This window comes from Ochotona curzoniae, unplaced genomic scaffold, assembly GCF_017591425.1.
Source record: "Ochotona curzoniae isolate NIBS_2020 unplaced genomic scaffold, NIBS_Ocur_1.0 contig_2754, whole genome shotgun sequence".
Taxonomy (NCBI): Eukaryota; Metazoa; Chordata; class Mammalia; order Lagomorpha; family Ochotonidae; genus Ochotona; species Ochotona curzoniae.
In genome coordinates this window covers 18117736-18143665 of record NW_024465582.1, presented here as the reverse complement: position 1 = coordinate 18143665, position 25930 = coordinate 18117736, and the positions used below count along the sequence as shown (strand labels likewise).

The following is a 25930-nucleotide window of genomic DNA, read 5'->3' as shown; positions in this document are numbered from 1 at the left end:
TGCACTGATTCTTTGCACTGGTTTTCTCTCTTGGGTGTTTTTTTTTTTTTTTCCTAACTAGGGGTAGTTAAAAGCTGTGAATTTAGGTGTATTCTTCACTGGGATCAGAACAGCTTTTGGCAGTTTTGTGGCAGCAAGAGTGGAAAAAGTGGGTATTTCATAGCTGATTGCACCTTGGCAGCCTCCCAGCTCTGAATCTGGGCAGGTAAAGATCCAAGCTGAAAACATGGGACGCATGTGGAGAGAGTCTCACTCCTAAGGAGACAAGTGCCTGATGAGCTCTCGACTGGAAGCACTGGCTAGGCGTCTGCTAGGAGCTTAACTTAGTGTCGGCACATTTGCAGTGTAGTCTCAGTTAACTGGTCATGGGGAGAAAGTGCTCATCGCCTGTATTTCTGCCTGTCTAGCAAGGAGGACGAACCACCTTCTACAAAAGATACCATTATTTGCAGCCCTTTGTTTTTCTTTAAGTATTTATCTTTATTTAAAAGGCACATTTTTGGGCCCGGCGCGGTGGCGCAAGTGGTTAAAGGTCCTCGCCTTGCACGCCCGGGATCCCATATGGGCGCCGGTTCTAATCCCGGCAGCCCCGCTTCCCTTCCAGCTCCCTGCTTGTGGCCTGGGAAAGCAGTCGAGGACAGCCCAAAGCTTTGGGAACCTGCACCCGTGTGGGAGACCCGGAAGAGGCTCCTGGCTTCGGATCGGCATAGCATCGGCCCGTTGCGCTCACTTGGGGAGTGAATCATCGGACGGAAGATCTTCCTCTCTGTCTCTCCTCTCTGTATATCCGCCTTTCCAATGAAAAAATAATAAAAATAAATCTTTAAAAAAAAAAAATAAAAGGCACATTTTACAGGGAGAAGAGGAATAGAGGTCTTGCATCTGCTGGCTCACTGCCCAAATGGCTGTAAGGATCAGAATCAGGTTGATCCGAAACTGGGAGCCAGGAGCTTCTTCTCAGTCTCCCACATGGGAACAGGAACTCAAGGACTTGGACCAGCCTTTACTGCTTTCCCAGGCCATCAGCAGGGAGCAGGCTTGGTAGACAGAAAATGTAGAAAGTAACAAGGAGAACTGGAAAACTGCATGACTACATGTCAGTCCTAACCGTTACAACCGAGTATTAGTGTGTCTTCTAAATTATAAAACTTATTTAGGGTTACAACTCACGACCAAAGGAGTATTATAGTTAGGGGGTAGGGTTGGTACCTGGGGAACAATAGTTCTAAAGTAATAGGTGCATTGTAACAAGATTGCTTGTCATTAGGGCAACACACAAACAGTACTTGTATTTTTTAAAATTTGAGATACAAAAGAAGAATGTAATTCACAAAATAGAAGCCATTTACCCAATTTTCACAAAAGCTATGATTAACGTATAAAGTTGAGGATCAGGGTGATTCTTATGTTGGGGTTAGTTGGTGACTGACTACTAAGGTAATGACAGGGTCCTGGGGACTCGTAATGTTTTACTTTTCTGATGCTGTAGAAGAATGTGTTGTGTTTAAGTATTCACTGAATTGTGTATTCATGATTTGTGCAGGTTTAAAGACATCTGTTATACCTCAAGCTAAAAAAACTTTTTGAGTTTCAGTATTAAAGTAAATTACCCAACTGAGCATGCTCCTTAATGAATTCGAGGAATTAAGTACCCAAACAATAAACTCAGGTCTACAGAAAAATGGAATTAATTTTAGTCTGTTACAGGAAACATGCATTTTATAATGAAAGCTTTCTTTCTTTTTATTTTTAAACTAGCGCATTTTAGCACCCTATACTGATTTTCACTACAGACATAGTCCAGATACAGCTGAAGGACAGCTAAAGTAAGTACCCTTGACTGCTAATGATTTATCAGGCGGTTTGTTACTATTAAATCTTTTACATTTACCTGATGGCGTGTAGTGCCAGAAAAATGTGAGTTGAAGTAAGTTTCCTACTTCATGGAATAATACTGTATTTCTTCCATAATTGTGATTTGAAAAAAAATTAAGGATAAGTTTTTTATTTCTGAAACACATTAGATGGGCTTCAGGAAACTTTTTTAGTTACGTTAATCATATTGAAAAAGGCTGACACAGCACTGAAGCGGTGAGATAACAGGGCAGGCAAGGTGCAGGGTGAGGGTCGCTTCCTTCTGAGTCAACAGAAGAGCATGACACTCAGAGTTTCGATAGTAAATCCATCGGCAGGCAGTGGGGGTGCAGTACGCGTTATTTACCAGAAATGCACTATGATTTTCCATAGATGTACGGAAAGGTGCATATACAGCGAATGTTCAAAGGTAATGTCATAATTAAAATGATTTAGGGGTCAGGTACTAGGTTACCCGGAGATTTTGCAAATGAGCAATTCCATTAAATAGAGGAGCCTTTTCTCTTGTAGGGCTTTGGAACTGCAGACATTTTCTCATATTTCGAAAGATGGTATATCTTCAGATTACTAAGTATTAGAAAATTATCTAGTAGTAGGATGTTTTTGATGTTGCTTTTCTCCTGAACTAAAATCCTGTTTCCCTATCTTCAAAATACATCCATTCTTGTGGACTTTTCACCACTCTATAATGCACCGCGATGAATTAAGTCACAACAGGTGTCAACTAAGTTACCGAGGCTTTTTACTGCCAATTTTAGGTATGAATTGGAAATCCTAAACCATTGGACCTCTTGGGAAATTTCAAGATTATCTGATTGATGGAAAATATGAGTTTCCTGTTGCACAATAAAGTACAGCACAAATTAGTTTATCTGCTACCAGTTTGTAGGTCAGAAGTCTATGCCAGCTCTTGTCTGGAAGCTGTGGTGAAGAATCCATTTCCAAGGTCATTTGGACTTTAAACAGAATTCAATTCTTGTGGGCAAATTTCACTCTTTAGAAACCACCCACATTTCCTTTATCTTCAAAGGAAGGGACAGTACCTGCTGTCCTGGCATTTCCAATCTCCCTGACTCCCTCTCAGGGGACCTGCTAGAGAAAGCTCTCCAATTCGATCGACTGCTAGATTATCACCTTCTCTTACGTTCTCCTGGGCTATTTAGCATAAATGTAACCACACTCATGCCATGATGTCTCATGACAGTCACCGGATTCAGTGATCAGGTCATGGAATCCCATGGAAGACCACTTTCAGAGCTGTTCTCGGTACAGCGAAGAGGAGATGAACCTAAGTGTGCTTTAAATTGGGGGGTGTGGGAAAGATACTCAAATCCTTGCTTATTTGACACTCTTTTCCATTAAGCTTCAGGGATGTAAGCAGATAAATGGCTGGCCAAATCAGGATATATTATTACCAGGAACTGGGAAATGACTGATACAGAAACATTGCAAATTTATATGATAGGAAAGAGTTACCAGGCAATCAGTGTAAGAATGTCACCTAAGACAAGGCATGCTGAAAACAGAATCATACAGGTGCTTGGTATCCTTTCTTCCACTTCACACCATTGTGTTTCTGTTTTAGTCTCATATATATGTTATATATATATATATATATATGATATATATATCGTATATCATATATGTAATGTAATATATATTCTGTTATATTCTGGTTCTGTGAAGCTTCAGTTGTTTTTAATTTTTTACCTGTTTTGTAAACTTTTTATTCTGTAGACTGATTGTTCATTATCCAATCCTGATTTTTTGCCATTTAACTTTGCTCCCCTCGCTCTACTCCTCAGTTCTCTGTATATTCACAGCTAGTAACTATTTAACTAGGAAAGGAAAAAAGAAACTACATGTAAAAAAATAATGTACTCGTAGAGTGCACATGATGGTTGGATGGATAAAGTTACACGATATCTATTAAGTATTGAAACAGGTCACAAGCCAGTCTTGGGAAATGTTTAACAAGTGTTGTGTTGCTTAACACAATTGTTGATAAAAGTGAGATAGTTGGATATGTAGTTATGAAGGAAAGTAGCTGGAAATATTGATAATAGTTGTTTAATAACATTCCAAGGACTAAATAAATTATTGAGCTTCCTCACTGGAAATTTTTAATAAATTTGGGACAAAGCTTTTGAAGCAAAGAGAATGCAAATGGGAAAAAGTGGTTTATATGGTAGTTTTCTTTGCTGTGGATCTGCTTTGAGACACAGAAACTTATTAGACAGACTGGTATTCTCTCGAATGTCTAATTAAAGCTCATCCAGGAATAGCTTCCAGAAAGAACAGGAAACAACTGAATGTTGAAAAGTACAATTTGTGTCTTATTTTTAAACCGTATTGTGAATTTTAAGTTGGAGGTCAATTTATACTTGAGTAATTTCTTTGAAGTAGATCTTAACTTTGTTTTCTTAATATCTTAATTTCATATGCAAATATTTAAGCACTAACTAATGATGGCTCTTTTCTTACATGGTAACCAAAAGAAAGCTGCTGAAATTAATACCTTGTTTCTTATCCTCTCGCTCCCTATAAGGGAAGACAGAGAAGCACGGTTCCTGGCCAGTAAAATGGGAATCATAGCAACATTCAGGTCCTGGGCAGGTAGGTTCATTGATGTGGCTTTGTAACATCCAAGAAGAAGAAAAACATGACCGTTTTTTCGATTGTTAAAATTATTATTTCAGCGTCAAGGTTTTTTGTTTATCTACTCTTGATGTCTAATTAGGGCAAATGGAACTTGTACAAAATTATGAAAATACAGTGAGAACGTTTATACTAGTAGAAAGCAGCTAGTTGTGTCTTCAGTTTAAACATATTGGATTATTTCCAAGTGTCTGTGCTAATAATTGCATGAAAATGATCTGTGAAGAAAATGAGAACAAGCTTGAGCATTAGCTGCACATTTTAGTAAGGTTTGTCTTTTGAAAGCAGCGTGCTCGTCTGTTGTTTGATGCAGGGAATAAGACTGCTTGGGGAGCCTGCGTCCTGTGTCAGAGTGCCTCGTTCAGTCCTGCGTGTGCCTCCTATGCAGTTTTCTACTAATGAACACCCTGGGGTGGCTGCAGATTATCATTCAGTTAACTTGCACTTCTGCTCCAGGATGCCAGGATTTCTTGATTTTCATCTGACCCAACTTGAGCTGATGTGGGCATTTGGGAAATGAACCAATGGATGAAGACCTTGTTTCTCTTTCTACATGTCAAATAAAATGCAAATAGCAAAAATAAAAATAGAAAAACAGGAAGGAAAATGCAAACCAGAAAGTAGTGTAGTAATGTCATGAGTTATGAAAAAGGAGTAGCAGCCACTGGTAGTCCCAAAGTTAATAGGAGTTACACCTATCTTATGTTTTGAACTGAATAAGAAGCAATATTTTTCTTAATGCAAACTAACTATATTGCTTTCGTATTGATGATTACCTTCTTGCCTGATTTGTGTGATACCTGGAAGGGTAGCATGAACGGAATGTGGCAGTAAGCACAAGGTTTACCCCAATGATTCTGTGTACTTAGAGTACAACCTGTACAACTACCTTAGCCTGTGATCTCCTTAAACTAGTGTCAGATGTGTAAGACATTTTTAAGAATTTTTAAATTTTATTTTATTTTTTTTCTTTTGGCTAACTGGAGGGGACGCACCCACTCCCTAGGCGAAAGCGCCTGACCCGTTGGGGGCTTCCTGCAATTTTAATGTGCCTTGAAGTCACTTGATGACATCCGTGCCCATCACTTGAGCATGTACTTTATTAGCTAGAATTCAGTGTATAATACTTCATCCTTTCATTAGCAATGTGTGTTGGTTCTAGACACTGTTTACCATAGTGAGTCTTTAGTTTTAGCTATCCTGGTAGGTATGTATAATAGTATTTCAAGATTTTTTTAAAAAAACATTTGCTTTTTTATTTGAAAGGTAGGGTTACAGAGAGAGAGAGAATGAAAGTCATCTTCCGTGCAATGCTTCACTCCCCAGATGGCTGCCATGGCCAGAGCTGAGCCTGCCGTGTTCTCCCAGGTCACTCCCGTGGGTGGGACTCAAGCTACCACCCATGTGGCACTATAGGTGCCAGCTTTACACCTCATGCCACATCACTTTCTCGTGTGTATCAAGCAGTTTGCATGTTTATTGGGTAGACACATGCTTCTTTTGTGATGTGTAATTTAAATGTCCACAATTGTTTGGCTCAGCTTTGTAACTTAAACATTTTGATTCCTATATTTTATTTCAAATCTGTTGCTTTTACTTAGTGCACATGTGATAAATCTTGAAACTAAAGTTCTGAAAGACAAATACCAAACAGGATGTTTCATATTATACTGAGGAACACTAAATAGGGAAAGGTTCGCATGCCAACAAGGTGATGTCATGGAGTCAGACTGATGAGCTTTTTTGAAATGAAGCAGAAATTGAAAAATATTGATGATGAAATTATTAGTAATTGCTAATCCTTAGGAAAATATGGACTGTTTGAAATGTATTTTGCTTGTATGCTATTATAGATGATAACCAAGTAGTATTATATAGCTTCAAAAATATCAGGTTTTAAAATATGCTGTTAGAGAAATTTGTTTGAACTTCAAGTTAGTGGTTGTTTTTTGCTTCATCTTCTTTAGGTATTATTAATTTATGTAAACCTGGAAACTCTGGAATCCAGTCTCTAATTGGAGTACTTTGCATACCAAATATGGAAATACGGGTAGGTTAAATTTACTGCAAATGTTTCATTACTGAACCATTAACAGAGGAGGTTAGCTGTTAAAACATAATTATCTTAAGGAGGTGAGTGTTCTAAGACACCATTTAGATGCCCACATATTAGGTTGGAGTGTGTGGATTCAGATGCCTTGCTGCTTCGGATTCAGCTGCTTATGCATGTGCCCTGCAGGGGGCAGTTGGGGATAACTCCAGAACTTGGTTCCTGTGACTCGGCCGGTGACTGTGATGGAGTCCCAGGTCCTGGCGTTGGTCCCAACCGACGCTGATGCGTGCAGGCATTTGTGGGAGTGAACCAGCAGCCGGACAGTCGTGCTCTTCCGCTGTTTCAAATACGTCAAAATAAATAAATTCAAAGGATAATTTCAAATGATGGTTTTTTTCTTGGTTGCTAATATGTATGTTAGGATGTTTTTAAATGCTTGAATAAATATTTACTACTTAAATAAGCCTTAAATATGCTATGACTCATAAAATACTACTGTTAGGAATAATCATTGTTAAAAAAATTGAATCAAAAAGATGAAGCTATTATGCTTACTTTGTTCATTAAAACATGCAGACATTACAGAAAAGCTTTCACTATCAAAGGTTCAAGGACTAGAAATATAATTAATAAAAAGCAGATATAATATTTTTATATCTATACCTTCTAATTTTGTATTTTAATAAGAATTTTTATTATAGTGGTTTTCACTAAAATTGGCTTGTTTATGTTTACTTGTTATATGTACTCCTAAATTAGTGAGTAGGGAATTTGTAATATCTAAATTAAAATGAATTTGGAGCCAAAAAAAAAAACCTTTACTCTTCAAGTAATTCTTTTTTCCTTAATGTTTTTTCTTCATTCTGTTCGTTTTTTTAAAAACTGATTTACTATTTCTTTTTTCTAAGAATCAAATCTGAAATTGAAAAGTATTACTAGAAAATATTGGCCAGATGTACATTGTTTAAAATGTGAACCAAAAAAGTATAGAAATTGGGGGGTCACTCGGTGGTATAGCCTGCAGTGCCAGCATCCCATGTGGATGCTGGTTTGTGTCCTGGCCACCCCACTGCCAAGGCAGCTCCCTGTTGCGGCCTGCGAGAGCGGCCGAGGGGGCTCAACGCCTTCAGCTGCCGCATGCGCAGGGGGGACCCCAAGCAGCTCCTCGCTGGCTGCTTCAGACCAGCCCGGTTCTGAGCCTTCTGACCATTCAGGCAGTGACCCGGAGGAGGAAAGATCACTCTCTCTCTCTTTCTGTACTTATGACTTTGAAGCAGTTTTTTTTAAAGAATCGAAATGCAAAGATAGAATTGGTAATTCCAAGATCTGTAAGCAGAAAACAGAAGCTTGGGGTAGTTTGTTGGCTTCATCATCTGAGATGAGGAGACAGCTAACCATGGTCTTCGAGTCTGACAAGAATTTGACTCTTCCCTGGAGAAATGAACTTTTAAATCCATATATTTTGCACCACAGGAATGATGGAAAATTTATCAAAGAGATTAAATGATGTTGGAGCAGGCAGTCAAGTTCTGTCTTCCTATGTAGACCTGGCACAATATTTCTGTCTGCAGCATTTGTTTTCTGAGGAAGATATTTTAATAAATGAAATAAATGTATCGTTTACTGTTGCAGCGAGGTTTGCTTGAAGTGCTTTATGACATATTCCGTCTCCCTTTGCCTGTGGTCACTGAGGAGTTCATAGAAGCACTGCTCAGTGTAGGTAAGCGTTCAAGTGCGTTGAATCTATTCATATGTTGTGATTATACAGTGATTTGTTTAATTGGAAGCAAAATCCCTGAACAATGAAAAATTGTATATTGAACATCATTTTCTTAGTATCTGATAGAATCAGTATATGATACTAAGAGCTTTTTGTCACCCTGTCTCTTGTAAATGAGTAGTAAAAGCGATAAAAAGGTGAACCACCAAAGCAGAGAGGAAGTAGTTAGAAACCTATGCAATTCTTACATTTGTCTTGTCTTTTTCATCTGAGAGACTCTTAAAGAAGCTGTATGCATTTACGTAGCGTGTGAGGCTCTCAGTGTGTTTGCAGTTGTTTGTGGGTTCTTAGTTTTCGGTGTTCTGGCTGTGACTCCGTGGTTACCTGAAGTGTTTCAGAGTAACTCCCCCTCTTTCCATTACCTAATTTTTATACCGGTTTAGATCCAGGAAGGTTCCAGGACAGCTGGCGGCTTTCGGATGGCTTTGTAGCAGCTGAAGCAAAAACTATTCTTCCTCATCGTGCCAGATCCAGGTAGAACTGAAGTACAAAAAGCATTCAAGTTTATGACACTGATAATTTTTGTGTTAAACTGTATAATGGATGAAGTGTTACTGAGGTCGTTTCTGGCTGTGTCCTTTTCTAGGCCGGATCTCATGGATAATTATTTGGCACTGATACTATCTGCATTTATTCGTAATGGACTTTTAGAGGTAAAACCTTATAAACCTTATTTTAATCTATTTTTAGTTTTTCCAGCAGATTTTTTTTCAGAGCATAAAAACAGCTAATTCATCAAAACATTCTTATATGTCATTTTGCTACAGTGACTTGTTTATTTTCCCAGGGTTTGGTTGAAGTGATAACCAACAGTGATGACCACATCTCAGTTCGAGCTACCATCCTTCTAGGAGAGCTTTTGCATATGGTACGTTCAGTACCTTCTGATGATGTTCCTTGCTGCTAATGTTTTATTTTATATAGCAAGCAACTTTAATAATGCTACTTATTTTTATTGCTTGTTATTGCATTGTAAAGTTTTATCCTGATATGTGTATATAGATGAGGGTACATGAAAGAATTCACGGGATTAGTGTTGTGGCAGAGCAGATAAAGTCTCAGGTGTCCCACCCTGCTCCAGCGCCCTGCTAGGGCCTGGGATAAGTATGGAAGATGGCTCCTAGCTCTAGCCTGGCCCGGCCCTGGCTGCTGCAGCCATCTAGGGCGTAAAGCATCCTCGGGAAGATCTCTCTCTTTTTCTCTGTAACTTTGACTTTCAAATCAAAATCTTAAAAAAATAGGATTCATGAAAAATTCAATTAAAACATGTTTATTGGTACACAAAAGTTTATTCTGTACTTAAATATTTTGGCAATCTGTATTTTTCATGTACTTGAAGCTAACTTATAAGCATAAAGTTAAACTTTTTGCACCACAATAAACTTAATTTTTTTTCTCATCAGTTTTTTTCAAAGTACAGTTGTGTATCTGGATCAGAAATTTATAAATGAAGCAAATATAGAAAATACAAAATACTGAATGTTGATTTTACACTCACTTTAATTATGAATATTTTAAATTCTAGAAATCCTAATTATACTTGGAAACACTTCCCATGACATAAAAAACAAGAAATTATAAGATGGTAGATACTACCTCAGTCACCTGGGAGTGTGATTCATGCATGGTACGCAGTGCCTGAAATTCAGAAGGCTTTCTACAAAAATTCTGAATGTAATTGTGTTGTTTGGACATTGTAGTCTTCTTTGTAAACTTGTAGTTGCTTTTACTTTCGTCACTATGCGTTTGCGATGTCAGTAAGTGGGAAACTAGGAGTTACTGCAGTGATGTGCTCCTTTCTGCTCTTACAGAATCGAGCAAGAGGGAACTGTAATAGTTTGCACAACAGAAATTTGCATTTAACCCTTTTTACGAGTTAGTAAATAGAAACATTTTCAACTCATTAATTTGAAAAAGTGACTCAGTAGCAAAGCTTTATTTTGTAAAAAAAAATTCTTTTTATTGGAAAAGCAGATTTACAGAGAGAAAGATCTTCCATCCACTGGTTTACTCCCCACATGGCCACAACGGCTGAGGAGCTAAGAGCTTCTTCCGAGTCTCCACGCAGGTGCAGGGGCCCAAGGCTGGTGCCATCCTCCACTGCTTTTCCAGGCTGCACGCAGGGAGTGGGTTGGGAAATAGAGCAACTGGGATTTGAAGTGATGCCCATATGTGATGCTGGCACTTGCAGGTGGAAGATTAACCAGTTGGGCCATTGTGCCTGTCGCTATAGCAAATCATTTTTTTTTAATAGCAAATCTTTTTAAATAATGTCATGACCTGCTGTTATTGACAGGGTAGTTTTTGCTGTTTTTGTCTTTTTTTTACCCCCCCCCCCACTTTTGCTCTCCCTTCCAAACTCCCATTCCTCAGCCAATGTTAACTGTGTCTTTCATCAGTGATCAGCTACTCATTGAGTTTGCTCTCTGCCCACCTACGAAACAGAGTGTTGCAGGCTCTATCTGATTATTTATATTTAGGTTCTTGGGGTATTTTCATTAAGAATAACAGTATCCAAAATTGTTTTCATATAAAAGGTTCTCCTTGTAAGTATCTTTTCTTTCTCTGTGTCCCAGAATTTTGCAATTATCTTGTCAAATGTAGTAATATTATTTCATTGTTCTTACCTTTTCTATCTTCCACATTTAATTGTCCTCACTGGTATAAAGTAGGTTGGATAATGTGGTTTAGTTTGGAAAGAAAAGATTAATAAATTTCGCATTTTAAAGATTATTGTTATCTGAGAAAATGGTTTTGAAAACTTGTTATTGCTTAAAGTTGGTCATTGCACCTAGCGTGTTATATGTTGTTAACATAGATCCAGTCTTTTGATGTTTTGCTGTGTAATCCTGCCATATCATTTAAGAATTGAATTTACTTGGTTGCTACCTAAGTCCTAAGTTAGTATTATAGTAAAAGTTGTGTATTTTTATAAGCATGAACCGAGGAAGTTCTGGAATCAATTAATTTCATCAAAAAAATCTCGAATGTTTAATGATCTGGAATAGTGTTATTTTTGTGCATGATCTGTAACATCAAGTTTTTCTGCTTGTAACTACTTTTAAATTGTTTTCCAGGCAAACACGATTCTTCCTCATTCACACAGCCATCATTTGCACTGCTTGCCAACCCTAATGAATATGGCTGCATCCTTTGATATACCCAAGGAAAAGAGACTGTAAGTATCACCTCAAGCAAAACTGACGCTCAGTGTAGTTAGTATGCACTGATGGTATATACAGTAAGCAGGCTGTGCAAAAATTCTTTTAGAAAAGTCTCACTGATAAGAGGAAAAATTGTTCTCAGAATGTTGAGAGTGTGTTTAAGGCCACAAGTAATAGTATGATAAAATCACATTTTTCTGGCATGTTTGTGGTTGAAAACAGAATTTCCACCACTTTGCTACAAAATGGTGGTGGAGAGATTCTTTGGGCTATTTTATGTTTTAAGCAGTGATAGAGGCTCCTTTTGTATGCCTGATTTATTTCAAACCAGCAGTGCAAAAGTGTCGGTGTATTCTGTGGTTAAAATAACATGTGGTTAAATGCATGCATGCGTGATTAAAAGTGTTAAAATTTAGTAACCGGTACTACATGTATAATGGTAAGCTGAACTCTTAATTTTGAAGGACTCGTTGCAAATACAGGATTTGCAAATAAAGCTGTGGCCCTGCAGCTCTAGCTATGCTAGACTTGCAGTGATACCAATGCATATGATCCATGGCAGGTAAAGCTGCAGGAGCTCAGTTAGGTGACACGAGTCAGGATTTGTTGTTCAATGTGGTAAACACTCAATTTAGAGCTAAAGGTCTGGGAATGTCTGTCTTGTCCGTTCATCTGGTGCCTAACTTTTTATCCTCTCTCTCTCTTTCTTTCGCGATTATGATCACAAAAACCTTATATACAAGGTTCTTGAGGTTCACCCCTCTTTGTTTTGTAGATTGATTGTATCTGTTTAAAAAGCTGAGTGACATGGAAGAGACAGAATTGTCCATTTGCCGTTTCTCTCTCCATATGTCTCCTGCCAGGCCTGATTCTGGAGCCTGAGCTGCATGCACATCTCCCACAGGAGTAGCAGGCGTCCTAAGCACTTTGAGCTTTTTATGCTGCCTGCTCAGACACATTAGCAGGAAGCTGGATCAGAAGCCGTGTAACTAAGACTTGAACCAGCACTCCGCAGTGCGATGCCTGTGAGGGAACTGGTAGCTTAATCCACTGTGCTGTAACTTTAGTCCCCGTTTCTTCCTTCCTCCCCTCTGCGTCTCTTTTTCTCCCTCCCTCCCTTCCTGCCTTCCTTGCTTTTTTCTCTTTCTCTTTTTTCCTTTCTTTTTTCTTTCTCTTCTTTTTCCTTCCTTCCTTCCTTCCTTCCTTCCTTCCTTCCTTCCTTCCTTCCTTCCTTCCTTCCTTCCTTCCTTCCATCCATCCATCCATCCATCCATCCATCCATCCATCTATCCATCCATCCATCCATCCATCCATCCATCCATCCATCCATCCATCCATCCATCTTGATGCTGTTAGTGATATGGAGTTTACTAGCTAATCAGATTTGTGGATTTTTGTTACCAGTTACAATACATTCTTCAAAAATTTTGTTAGGTTTGATAAAAAAAAAGTATGCCCATACACTTCACTTTTAAAAATCTGTATATTAAGTCTGGCAACTATAAAAAACAACTTAAGTTGTATTATAAACTGAAAGTATTAGGGGCCATTTTATTTTTGTGATGGTAGCTTTCAGGCTTATTTTTATGTATTTATTTATTTAAATTCTAGAGACTTACTCTATTTGAATGTCAGTGAGAGATCTTCCTTCCTCTTGCTCATTTCCCAAATGGCTGCAGTGGCCAGAGCAGGGAGTCAGGAGCTTCTTCCAGATCCCTCACACGGGTACAGGAGTCTAAGGCATTGGTCCATCCTCTGCTTTCCCATCCAGTCCCTTTCCCAGGGACTTGGATTAGAAGTAAGTAGCTGGAAATCAAACCAGTACCCATACAGTACGTCGTCACCACAGGCTGAAGGTTAGCTTGCTCTACTACCACTCCAGTCCCAGCTTTGTTTTTATATTGGCCGTTTTATGATGAGAAATGCATTTCCCAAGAAAATACATTTAAGCTCTTGATTAGAATTTGGCTACAAATCTCAGTTCAGGGCCCAATGTGATGGCTCAATTAGTTAATCCTCTACTTGCAAGCACTGGGATCCTATATGGTGCCAGTTTGTATCCCAGCTGCTCTGCTTTCCATCCAGCACACGTGACCTAGGGAAGGAGCAGAGGATGGCCCAAAGCCTTTGAACCAGATCTGGCTGTTAATGGTCATTTGGGAATTGAACCAGCAGGGGGAAGCTTGAGAAAATTGTCTCTCTTTCTCTCTCCTTCTCTGTAGATGTTTTTCAATTTTCGTATATGTGTTGCTGAAGCAAGCACTAGATCTGTCAAATAAAAATTAAATCTGTAAAAAAAAAATTGTGCCCCATGGTTACTTAATAGTTCCCTGGTTCACTGTTTAGTAATGACCTTTGCCTTTGAATATATACAACCTTTAGTAATTTACCGGTATGATCTCCTTAAGATTATGCCTCTGTCGCTACAGTATTAATTGAAGGCTTTTTTTTTTTTTTCTCATTAGGCGAGCCAGTGCGGCATTAAACTGTCTAAAACGTTTCCATGAAATGAAGAAGCGAGGACCCAAGCCTTATAGCCTTCATTTAGATCACATTATTCAAAAAGCAATTGCAACACACCAGAAGCGGGAGTATCTTCGAGTTCAGAAAGATATATTTGTTCTTAAGGTACTGCTGTAAAACCACAGCTTTTCTTTTTTCCTTTTTTACTATTATTATTTGAGAGACACAGAGAAAGAGCATGTGAGAGCAGTTAGCACCCTGATGTCTGCAGCAGCTGAGACCAGGAGCCCAGGAACTCAGTCCAGGTGCCTTACCTGAGTGAGGGCGGGGATCCTGTCCTGTGAGCAGCCACCACTGTGTCCTCGGGACTGCCATGGCAGGGTGCCGGAGTGGTTTTCTGAGCTGAGAACATTTTGTCTTAGTTGTCTGTGTTTCTGATCATTGTAGGACACAGAAGAAGCTCTTCTAACAAACCTCAGAGATAGCCAAGTCCTTCAGCATAAGGAGAATCTTGAGTGGAACTGGAATCTCATAGGGACCATTCTTAAGGTATAACAAAATAGTTCTTGGTGATTGCTTGATTTGATTATTAATCGTAATGATTCTTAGTTAATATATTTGGGAATTGATCCATATAAAACATTTTTAAAATTTTTTTCTAGTGGCCAAATGTCAATCTAAGAAACTATAAAGATGAGCAATTACACAGGTATGTAACATCTACTTTTCATTTAAATTTACGGAACTTAGATTTTTGTATTATGACTCATATGTCTACTAGAAACAATAGTTGGTATTTGAAGACATAAACATTTAAATAATTGTTCAGTAGATAGGTGCATACCTTTTTTATGTGTAGTTTTCTAACCAAAACAAATTTTTTTCCTGGTGAATCATATTGTATTCTACCTTTGGAGCAGATGGAGTCATTGAGATGAAGGTTTCTCACATTGGGATGCAATCAGTTATGGAATGGCTTTAGCCCTAATGTATCTGCAGGGGTATTATATGATAACTCAAACATTTTAATATACAGCTTCTATTTCCATTTATATCTGCGTTATCTATTACTCCCTTTTTCACTTCCTTGGGTCATACCTTTTATAAAACCTGCCGGTTCTCACAGTATATAAAATATTTCAAGATACTGCATTCATGCAGTTTTATTCTTTCTTAGTTTTTTTTTTAATAAATAGATGTTCTTTTTTAATTTTTATTTTTCAAAAGAAAAGATTTTTATTTATTTGAAAGAGTTATGGAGAGATGGGATGTGATAGTGATCTTCGATCTCCTGGTTTACTTCCCAAATGACTGCAGTGGCCGGAGCTGGACTAGTCTGAAGTCAGTAGCCAAGAGCCTTTTCCAGATCCCCCACGTAGGTATCGGGGCCCAGGCACTAGGGCCGTCTTGCATTGCCTTCTCAGGCACATTAACAGGGAGCTGGATTAGAAGTGGAGCAGCTTGGATTCACACTGGTGCCCAAGTGATCTGTGGGCACCCCGGGCTGCAGCTTTGCCTTGTAAGCCCAGCACCAGCTCCTCCTTGAGTTAGACTTCCCATCAGAACTGCTCTTGTTGGATAGGTGGACCCTACTTTATATTCACAAAGCTCATGTTATTAATGGATTATTTGATTGTTATTCATCTACTCAGAATATGTAACTTTATATTGAATCATTTTTAGAAATATACAAAACATAGGGGCTGACATCCCATATGGGCCCCAGTTATAGTCCCAGCTGCTCCACTTCCAATCCAGCTCTCAGCTTGTGGCCTGGAAAGGAGAGGATAGCCAAGGTCCTTGGGACCCTGCACTCAGGTGGGAGACTCCAAGGAGGCTCCTGGCTCCTGGCTCTGGATCGTCTCAGCTCCAGCCATTGAGGCCTTTTGGAGAATGAACCAGTGGATGGAAGATTTTTCTCTCCTAATCTCCCTTTTTCTATGTAGATCTACTTTCATATAAAAATAAATTTAAAAAGAAACATGAAAGTTAAATTATTAGTATATAATAAGTTGAAGATAAAGCTGTCTTATTCAACGTTGTTTTCCCAACTCCTGCATCTTCTCACTGTATTGTATTGGGTTTTCATATATGATATTTAACTAAATAAAGTGAAACCTTAGAATATAATATTGAGAAGATACATTGAAATGTAATAAATATGCCCATCAATCTGTTTGCCTAAATTTTACCTGGAGTTTTTGTGCTTAGCCTTTTGCCTGATTGTCAACAAAATCAGTGTGGTAGTTCACAACCATCCAGTAGACGATTATGTATAGTTGTGGTGTGAGTTTCTTCATAGGCTGCAGAGGAAAAACGGGTGTGTCCAGGTGAATTCCTCATCTTTACCCTTCCTGCTTGCATCTTGGTTCTCTATTTTTGTAAGCATCTCACCATAAAATTTCCATTCTACAAAGATAGAACTTGTGAAGTACAAGTGAAGATGGTGTGTCTGTGTGATTGAGAAATATACCAAAAAAGTGTGTTGCCATTTACCCCAGTGATTCAACCTGCAGAGTCAAAGCCTTCTTACTGTAGCTTCAGCTTCAGTTAAAGCTCTAGATAATTGTGCGTTTTCTTACTTTGCCACTAATTTTGTTTTGTTCCTAGGTTTGTACGAAGACTACTTTATTTTTACAAACCCAGTAGTAAATTATATGCCAACCTGGATTTGGATTTTGCCAAGTCCAAACAGCTCACAGTTGTGGGTTGCCAGTTTACAGAATTTCTTCTTGAGTCTGAAGAGGTAAGGACTCTGAATATTTTCCAGAACAAATGTTTTTTATTCTCCCTTCTTTCGCTCCTTCTGTTCCCATTGTGTGTTTTTTATTTCTGAACACTCATCAGATATATTTAGAAACCTAAGAAATGAGCCTAGGTTTAGATTGAAATCCTGACTTAGTAACTAGTTTTGAGACTTTGGGCAAGTTATCTCCCCTTTTAAGCTAGGGCCATCTTGTACAGCCTTGTGTTGAATGGAGTTAAAAAGAAAACAGACTTAGTGGTTGCTAGCTGGGTACTAGTTACTTCTTCATTCTTAAGTGTTAAGGGTGATTTTTCTAATTACAGATATTAAGAGCTTTCCCAACAACATTACAATGTGTTTGCTTTCAGGATGGGCAAGGATACTTAGAAGACCTGGTTAAGGATATTGTCCAGTGGCTGAATGCTGCTTCTGGAATGAAGCCTGAACGAAGTCTTCAGAGCAATGGTTTATTAACTACTCTTAGTCAACACTACTTTTTATTTATTGGGACACTTTCTTGCCACCCTCATGGAGTCAAGATGTTGGAAAAATGCAGTGTTTTTCAGTGGTAAGCATGCCTGGATTCTGTTGTAGTATATTCTTAAACTTTAGTTTTAATGTAGTTGTGTTCATCTCTTTTTGGCTATGAACATGATTGTCAAGCTTTTTTTATTTTACTTAAGTTTTATTTTTGAGAAAAAGTTAGAGCCTATGCACACACTGTTAGTTGTAACTGCTGGGTCAGTTCTGTCTCCTGCCCTGTCTTCTACCCAAACCAGTGGGTTTTGCAGCCTAGTCGGAGAGACCCCAATAACCCTCACCAGACCCACCCCTGCCCTGGTTCCCGTGCTTGCCAGTATGTAAAGCTGACTGGTCCCAGCTCTTGTACATGTCAGTGGGCATTGAAGCCTACATAGTTCATCACAACCAATCCCACAACCCAGTTCACACTGGTGCTGGTGGATGCCACCCTATTCCTGGTTCTCATGCTCACCAGTGAATGTGGCAACCCAAGAGGGAGGTACCCACTAATTCTCTAATGGGCCCATTCCTTCTCCTGAATCTTATACTCTCCAGGTGATTCTGTTGTTTAGCCTGACAGAATTTGTTCCCCCGTGCCAACATTTGCCAGCTAATGCTGTGGCAAAGCCCAGCCAACCCACCCACACCCACTCTGGCTTATGTATGCACTAGAAGTTACAGTCAGCACAACCTGGCTTTCCCCTGATCCAGCTTACATGCAGGCCTGCAGGTGTTGTGGCCCTGCCTGGCCTGGTCTGCCCCAGCCCAGCTCTCATGCTCACCAGTGGGAGTAGTGGCCCAGCAGGGCAGCCCCCCTGCAGCACCCCACCCCCTCGTACTGGGCTTGTGCTCCCAGCCCCCATGCTTGTTGGGCACTGCAGCCGTGTTGTTCCTTGTTAATGTGCTTTTCTAATCAACCACTTCCTTTCAGAAATGCTTCTTTACGTTGAAATTTTAAAATAATTTTGTTTTCACCTGCAATTTCCTCCTCAAATGGAATTATATGTATATATATATAGAGAGAGAGAGATATCATCATGTGCTCTGGACTATTTTCAGTTTTTGTCAGTGGTAGCAATGCTAGAAAAAAGCACTTGTTGATTTAATAGTTGATGTTTTCCTCTTTTTTGTTTTTTGGTCAGCCTGCTTAATCTTTGCTCCCTGAAAAACCAAGATCACTTGCTGAAACTGACTGTTTCCAGCTTGGACTATAGCAGAGATGGATTGGCCAGAGTTATCCTTTCCAAAATCCTGACTGCAGCTACTGATGTGAGTGCAACACAGACAGCAACAGGGTGTGTTATAGTCGGCTAGCAAACCTGACAAGTTTTATGCCAAGTAAAATAAAATAGATTGTAAATTCTAAAATTATGGAATGGAAATTGTACTCGAAAATTCTGTTTCCTTGAAGGAGTTCTATATTGTACCCATACTTCTATATCAAGGAAAAGAAAATGCTGGATAAAAGGTATTGGCACTAAAAACATAATAAAATAATAAAAATTAAAAATCCCTGTATCAGAGGACTGTCATTCCAGTCCTCTTGGTACTGTGCGTAGCAGAACCTTTCCCCAGATGGAGTCAGTGGGGCTACTCATCGGGAAGCGTGGTTTTGATATTTTCATTTCTCTTTACAGGCTTGCAGGCTGTATGCAACAAAACATTTAAGGGTATTACTTAGAGCGAATGTTGAATTCTTCAATAATTGGGGAATTGAGTTGTTAGTAACTCAGCTGCATGATAAAAACAAGACGATTTCCTCTGAAGCTCTGGATATCCTGGATGAAGCGTGTGAAGACAAGGTGAGTGTGAGTGTGTGTGTGGGGGGGGAAATACATAGATGGGAGCCCTAATTATTGTGTTTAGTTTATAGTTATATTGAAGTATTACTTCTATGCACATTTTCTAATTAAAGAATCGATTGTTTTGGTATAGTTACTAATTTGCCCACTGATCTCTTTCAGGCCAACCTTCATGCTCTTATTCAGATGAAACCAGCTCTATCCCACCTTGGAGACAAGGGTTTACTTCTCCTCCTGAGGTGAGTTTCAAGTAAAGTTTTTTTTCCTTCTTTTTTATAGTGTATCCTGTTTCTATATAAATAAATGTCACGCAAAGTAAAATTTTCTCATAGAACATTACTGAATGTATTTTCTGTTTTATTTAATGTGGAGTATATCTTAAAGCTCAATTATGTTCTTCCTGACATTTGCTACTTATTATTGGATTGTTACATTTTTGCAAAAATTATGACAATTTGTAATTGGTTATAATAAATTATAATTGTATTTCAGCAATGAGATATTGCTAACTTCTTTTAGACTCAAGATTAAACTCCTGCTTCTTTATATCTGCAGATTTCTCTCCATTCCAAAAGGATTTTCCTATCTGAATGAAAGGGGTTATGTAGCCAAACAGTTGGAAAAGTGGCACAAGGTAACTTCGGACTGAAAAAGATTGAATATTTTTATCTTGGAAAGCAGCATCTGTGGGTTTGGAGGATACATTTTATATCATTAATGTTTTGAAATTAGTGTGATTAAATGTTTCTACATTGTAGAAAATCAAGATTACTTATGAAGGATTACCTACTAGTGTTTATCAGTCCTTTTAATTGTTTTAAATTGCAAAAATTAAAATAGTCTATGCAGAAGTTATTGATTTTTATAATCTGTTATAGTTTATCAACCCTGTTTGGTATCAGTTCTTTTATTTCTGTGTCTTTTGAAAGGCTACAACTTTGCATGAACCTTTGAAGCCAAAAGAAAAGTTATTTTCCTGGGTGAAAGGTCAGGAACTTTTTCACCCAAGCAAATTTAATTGTTCAATGTATTTTAGGACACTGCTAGGCATAAACTGAAGGAGACACTTGTTGTTATAGGTAAGAAGATGCCCAGCAGCAACAGAGCACCTGGAAGGCTCTTCAGCTCCCAGCTCTTGTGGAGTTGGTTGTCAAGGAAGTTTTACTATTTTCTTTGAAACACGATAAATGTCAAAACATCTTGGAAACACATGATGAAAATTACATAAATCATTATAAATTTCTTATTTCCCATAATTTAGATCATTTCAGATCATTCAATCTGTAATTGTCCTAATTTAATCATTCCTTATTTGAGTGTTTATATTATCTGTATTGAACTGTATTTTCCAAGGTATTCTCATTTATTAAATATACTAAAATTTAAAGCATACCATTTCAGGCATGAAGTCTTTAAATATTGATAACTTGAAGAACTGATACAAGATGTGATTCCCTCCCCCCTTTTTTTATGATACAAGTCCATAGGCTTTGGGATTTTGCTTGTCCCTTCTCCAAATTCTCTCCCCCAACTGATTTCCCCCATATTATTATAGTAGTGTAGTCCTTTATAAGCAGTTATAAGTTCATCATTATGCTGTTTAAGTGTTTCCTGACATTGTGAGTACAGACAATGACAGTTCACCCTCTTATTGTCAAGATATATTTAAAGGATTGTTTGGGAGTTCATCTTTGATTCGGAAGTAGGAATGCATATTACATTATATCTTCACATCTGGATATGATTGTCTCTATTACACAGTTACTATACAGTCACTTAAATAAAAAGCCATAAAACAAAATCAACAATAGGAATAAAGTTTAAAAAAATTTACAACACCTTGGAGTTAAATAATATGCTACTAAGTAGCCAATGTGTCGATGAAGGGATGAAAAAACAAAAAAAACCTTCTCAGAGAAAATTATGCTACTGTATGATCTATGAATCCAGTGAAGAATTTAATAAGAGGAAAGAAACTGTTTTGAGGAAATGAAAATAAAAGCAAAAATGTTAAAACCCATGAGTTGCAGCAAAAAAAGGGGACTATTAATAGTTTGCATGAAGGTTGCCTTATATTTGTTAAATTCTTCACAAAATGGAGTGTTAAACCTGTGATTGTAACATGAGCTGAAAGTCTGCCAATGTAAAAATTACAAAAAAAAAAAAAAAAATAAGGAAGGAGGAGGGTCACTGGGGCATGCAAGCAGGAGGGGAAAGAGATGGGGGAAGTTTCACCATCCTCCTTAATCTATATTCTGAAATACATGAAATTGTTTCCCCTATATAAATAAAATAATGTAAAAAAGAGATGAAATTTAAAAATGAAATTGTTACCTTGTTAGGCAAATTATAATACAAGAAACTTCAGTGTAATGCTTTGAAATAGTACAAAATAAAAGTGATCCAAAGGGATAGATTTTGAAGAAGTTAATGAGCAACTCTGTTGAGAATTTGAACTTCAGTGGCAATCAAGGACACATTTTTTTCTGGGCATTTTTTAAATAAAATGTACAAAATATTTGTGTTGATTCAATGCAGTGAATGAGGTGTCCAACTTTACTCATATGGTGTCTAACACAATATTTAAGTAAAAATGGATCACAATTAAGATAAATGTGATTGAGGCTGGTACAGTGCCATGGCCGACTAACCCTCCACCCTGTGTGCGTGTCTGAAGGCTTAAAGTGAGCTCCTCTGGAGAGAGACTCCAGTATGGGGACCATGTGAGCTAGCTTGAAGATGGGAAGAAGAAACCTTTATGCTTTCTATCTCAGCTAATTCAGAGCCATCCTTTAGGAAGTGTGTGAATTTTCTTTAGGTTGCTTATACACTAAACTGAAGTGATTTTGCTGTCTTCGCCTGTATGTTGAGTCTTGTTTTGATGGTGGTGTGACCACAGTAATAGGTTACCTAAGAAGAATTGCCTTTTCTGGAGTTCAGTGAAAGCTGTTTCCTAGTACATTCAACCCACTAGAGGTTATTTTGGTTTCATAATTTTGAATTCAATCAAGGTTATTTTAGAGTGTCATGATTTCATTCATATACTTTGCATCTGAGATTGATTTAATTCAGGAATTGGCAGTTACAACCCTGCTCCAGTACAAATCCAATTCTTCACATGTTCCTGTCTGTCAGTACTTCATGTCTCAAAACTTTGGAGATATAGCCTTTGTGAATATTACTATGATAGTGTTTCATTTCATCTTTTGCCAGTTATGGCTGTAGCAGTTTGATTTGGAAACCAGAGCACAAAAGGAACAGTTGTTGCAGTTATCCCATATAAGCTCTTGGATGTGATTACTTCTCCATGCTTTATCAGTTGATGAACAGTTTATTACCTGCTCAAGAGAATAAAACAGTGAGGTCAATGTCATGTTAAAATCCTGCTCAGTCAACTTAACATTTCTCACATCCAATACAGGCCTGATGTAGACTTAGATACTTCCCACAAGAATGGTCAAGGCACAAACACTTGAACCATCTTCTACTGCTTTCCCAGGCCACTGCCAGCAAAGAGGTGTAGGAGCCAGGACTTGGACTGGTACCCATATGGGTGCTGGCATCACAGGCAGTGGCGTCACTAACTACACCACAACACTGGGTCTGAGGATTTAATTATTTTATAAATACTGCTGGATTGTTATTCAAAGAGGCTCTACCAGTTCCTCCTTAAACTGTGAGGTAGAGTGGCATTTAAGTAGGAGTTTTTCAAGTGACAGTGTTTCATTTGATTTTATTTAAATCGGTAAGGAAAGGTGTTTTACTGAAGTTGCTAAAATAATAGAAGTCATGTACTTGTCCTTTGAAAATTTCTAGTGACCATTTTCAGTGTTTATTATTAAGCTAGATTTTTACAATAAAAAATAGAATGAAATAAGTGAATTTTTTTTAATGAGAAGGGATTTCAAATATTTACTTGCTAATTTGGACTCCCAGGATGTTAATATAAAATGGGAAAATGTAAACTGAAAGCATCTTAATATGATAAAATATTTAATTCATAATACATGTGTTTTAAAATTTTTCTTATGTATTTCTTCTCAGATATGCTAAGAACCTAACATTCTATAAACATAATGAATGAAATTATGTTACATAGAATTAAAACTTGTCTTCCAGGAATATAATTCAAAGTATGTTGACTTGATTGAGGAACAACTTAATGAAGCACTTACTACTTATCGGAAGCCCATCGACGGTGATAACTATGTTCGTCGGAGTAATCAAAGGTGTGTGTGTTAATGCGTTGTTCGTCCCATGTATCAGATTAGAAATCATCTTCTAATAAATCAGCACTTTAGAAAGTTTTCTCAGCATTCGTGTATTCTGTTACATGCAATGACAATGGGAAAAAATCTTAGTGTACAACCTTGATTGATTACCCAACATTCCGTTGGCCTTCACTGTGTGTTGAAGCTCTTCTTACTGATACATGTTCCATGCTCCCCTTCCCCCAGTCTACCTTGTCAGCCCCAACTCTCCTACCAGAACTGTGAGACCTGATGAATTACAGGAATCATGACCCCTCCCATGCCCTCATTGATGCCAGCAAAGTGTATTTAGTCCTACTACCTAGTTTAAGTTATTGCAAAGTGAAATGAGCCAGTAATTACATCAGTCATTTTGTTCTGCTAGGTTACAACGTCCTCATGTGTACCTGCCTGTACACCTTTATGGACAACTGGTACACCACAAAACGGGATGCCATTTGTTGGAAGTACAGGTAAAAACGAATTTGCTTATTTTAAATTACTGTACTAGCAAAAATAAATCTTAATATTGCCAAAATCTCTGAAAAAAAATTGGTTAAAACCTTAGAATCAGTAGCATCATTTATGCTTTGACTTAGGCATTCTGTTTTTGTAATTCTTAGAAATATCATTGGCTTGCCTGTGTTTCCCAGGCATGGGTGTGACCTTTGAAGAACTGGCTTGTTTTTTCAGAGTAAACAACACAGTGGAAAGTCTAAACTCTGCTTTATGGTTTTTTGGAAAAATTAATATCCCCTTAAAAGCAAAAATGAAAAATTGGGTTTCTTTCTTCCCCTTGCTACAGATTTGGTTGTTAGTAGCCAACAGCAAGTCAGACATTGCCACTTGTGAGGCCTGCGTACCCTCACAGGCATCCCGGGCTGTGGCAGGCGGGTAGACGTGTTGTTGCACTATACTCACTGCATTTATGGCTGTGAGCATATTTTTTCAAGCAGATGTTTTTTAAAAGTATAGAATTTGTTACTTTAGAGATAAATACTTGTAGAAAAGTTGTAAGAACAATAGAGCAATAGCAGTTTAATTCTTTTTTGCGTCCATGTTCATCTCATGAGCACAAGCTTTTGCATAAATGTACACTGTAGTGTATTTCTGTAAAGACTGTTAGAGCAAGTATGTTTGTTGAAACTCACTAGAAATTATTTGCTCAGTGTCATTACTTACATAATATAAAATCTTATGCCTAATTTATATTTAAGATAAATATTTCCTATTTCTTTTTGTAATATTAGAAAGTCCCAGGTACTACATTAAATACTTTTTGGAGTAATTTCTTAATTCATGACATGTACAATAAGGCTGCCACGATTATCCCAGTTTTAGAGATTAAGGAATTAAGACATAGGAAATTTAAGTAATTTACTCACTGGCCACATGACTAATAAATAACTCTGGAAAGTACTTAGGACCCAAGCACTAACTGTTGTCTAAAGAAATTTGACATAAAATTATCTTGAAATCTTAAGTATACACAAATGACTGAAAGCCAACCTTAAAGACTTTGTGTTGCAATAAAGAAATATACTAAAAACAATGCACTATTTTTACTCTCTTTTTTTCTTAGAATATTATTACAGAACTATGTCACAATGTTCGGACTCCAGATTTGGATAAATGGGAAGATATTAAAAAACTGAAAGCATCTCTTTGGGCCTTGGTTTGTAATAAGCACTTCTGTAAGATCTTTGCAAATTTCAGACTCTTTATTTTTCTTTATTAATACTAAATAAATAAAAACTTTTATGAGGAGCTTGTTCTTAGAGTAATATTCTAAGACCAGGGTTATTGACACTAATTTAAATATTGTTTTCATGCTGAAGAAAAGTGGTTATTTTTATGACTTTGATTTTCTTACTAAGAGAAACAGAATATTAATTTTAATGTTCCTTAAGAATTTTTTCACTTTTTTTCCTTCTATCATAGATGAGGTGAAATTTGTGTTTCTTGGTAGCTATTCAAATCTCTTGGAAGAATCCTTTTGTAACTAGCTGTTTACTATAAATAAATGTCCTTTTATTCTTTCAGGGAAATATTGGCTCATCAAATTGGGGCCTGAACTTGCTGCAAGAAGAAAATGTGATTCCAGATATACTTAAACTTGCAAAGCATTGTGAGGTTCTTTCCATCAGAGGGTATGTCATTTAACTCAATAGTCTTAATGCTTATTGTTCAACACAGTGTGGACCAAGGAAAAGTATTTTGTGATTCTTGGTAACATAACTGTTCCAAAGACTTTGAACTGGATTAAGAAGCATCTTGAAGTTTATATTGCAAGTACATGGGAAAGCATACTGTGTATCCCAATTTTCCAGTAATGTAATCATTCAGATTTTCTGTATCTAAATTAGAAAAGTGAGTATGTCATTTTTGTTAAGACTGTACAGTGCTCTGTTTTGTTCATTTTGTTTATTAGGAAATTTTTTTTTAATTTATTCTTAGCCTAGTTTTCATACATTTTCCCCACAAACTATAAATTCCTTTTTAATGGCTTATAAAAGAAATTCAAATGTATTTATAGCAAGTTAATTGTTTTTCTGTCATCACTTTGAAAATGTTATTTTGGAATTATGAACTTTTGTCACTCTGCCGTTTACATACA

The 25930-nt window shown here is 37.5% G+C and overlaps 1 protein-coding gene across 2 annotated transcripts in view; it reads left to right on the top strand.

Moving 5' to 3' along the window:
• The window catches only part of RICTOR (RPTOR independent companion of MTOR complex 2), a 102110-nt gene that overhangs the window by 54764 nt on the left and 21416 nt on the right, over positions 1-25930 (top strand). For both annotated transcript variants that reach the window (XM_040977480.1, XM_040977481.1), the window contains exons 9-29: positions 1759-1826; positions 4424-4491; positions 6501-6583; positions 8219-8306; positions 8750-8840; positions 8953-9019; positions 9154-9234; positions 11444-11544; positions 13996-14158; positions 14441-14542; positions 14656-14702; positions 16604-16739; positions 17108-17307; positions 18404-18530; positions 18899-19063; positions 19226-19302; positions 19619-19697; positions 23183-23292; positions 23699-23786; positions 24896-24988; positions 25357-25463. In XM_040977480.1, coding sequence (XP_040833414.1) covers positions 1759-1826; positions 4424-4491; positions 6501-6583; positions 8219-8306; positions 8750-8840; positions 8953-9019; positions 9154-9234; positions 11444-11544; positions 13996-14158; positions 14441-14542; positions 14656-14702; positions 16604-16739; positions 17108-17307; positions 18404-18530; positions 18899-19063; positions 19226-19302; positions 19619-19697; positions 23183-23292; positions 23699-23786; positions 24896-24988; positions 25357-25463 — 2141 coding nt within the window. The remainder of the gene's footprint in view (positions 1-1758; positions 1827-4423; positions 4492-6500; positions 6584-8218; positions 8307-8749; positions 8841-8952; positions 9020-9153; positions 9235-11443; positions 11545-13995; positions 14159-14440; positions 14543-14655; positions 14703-16603; positions 16740-17107; positions 17308-18403; positions 18531-18898; positions 19064-19225; positions 19303-19618; positions 19698-23182; positions 23293-23698; positions 23787-24895; positions 24989-25356; positions 25464-25930) is intronic.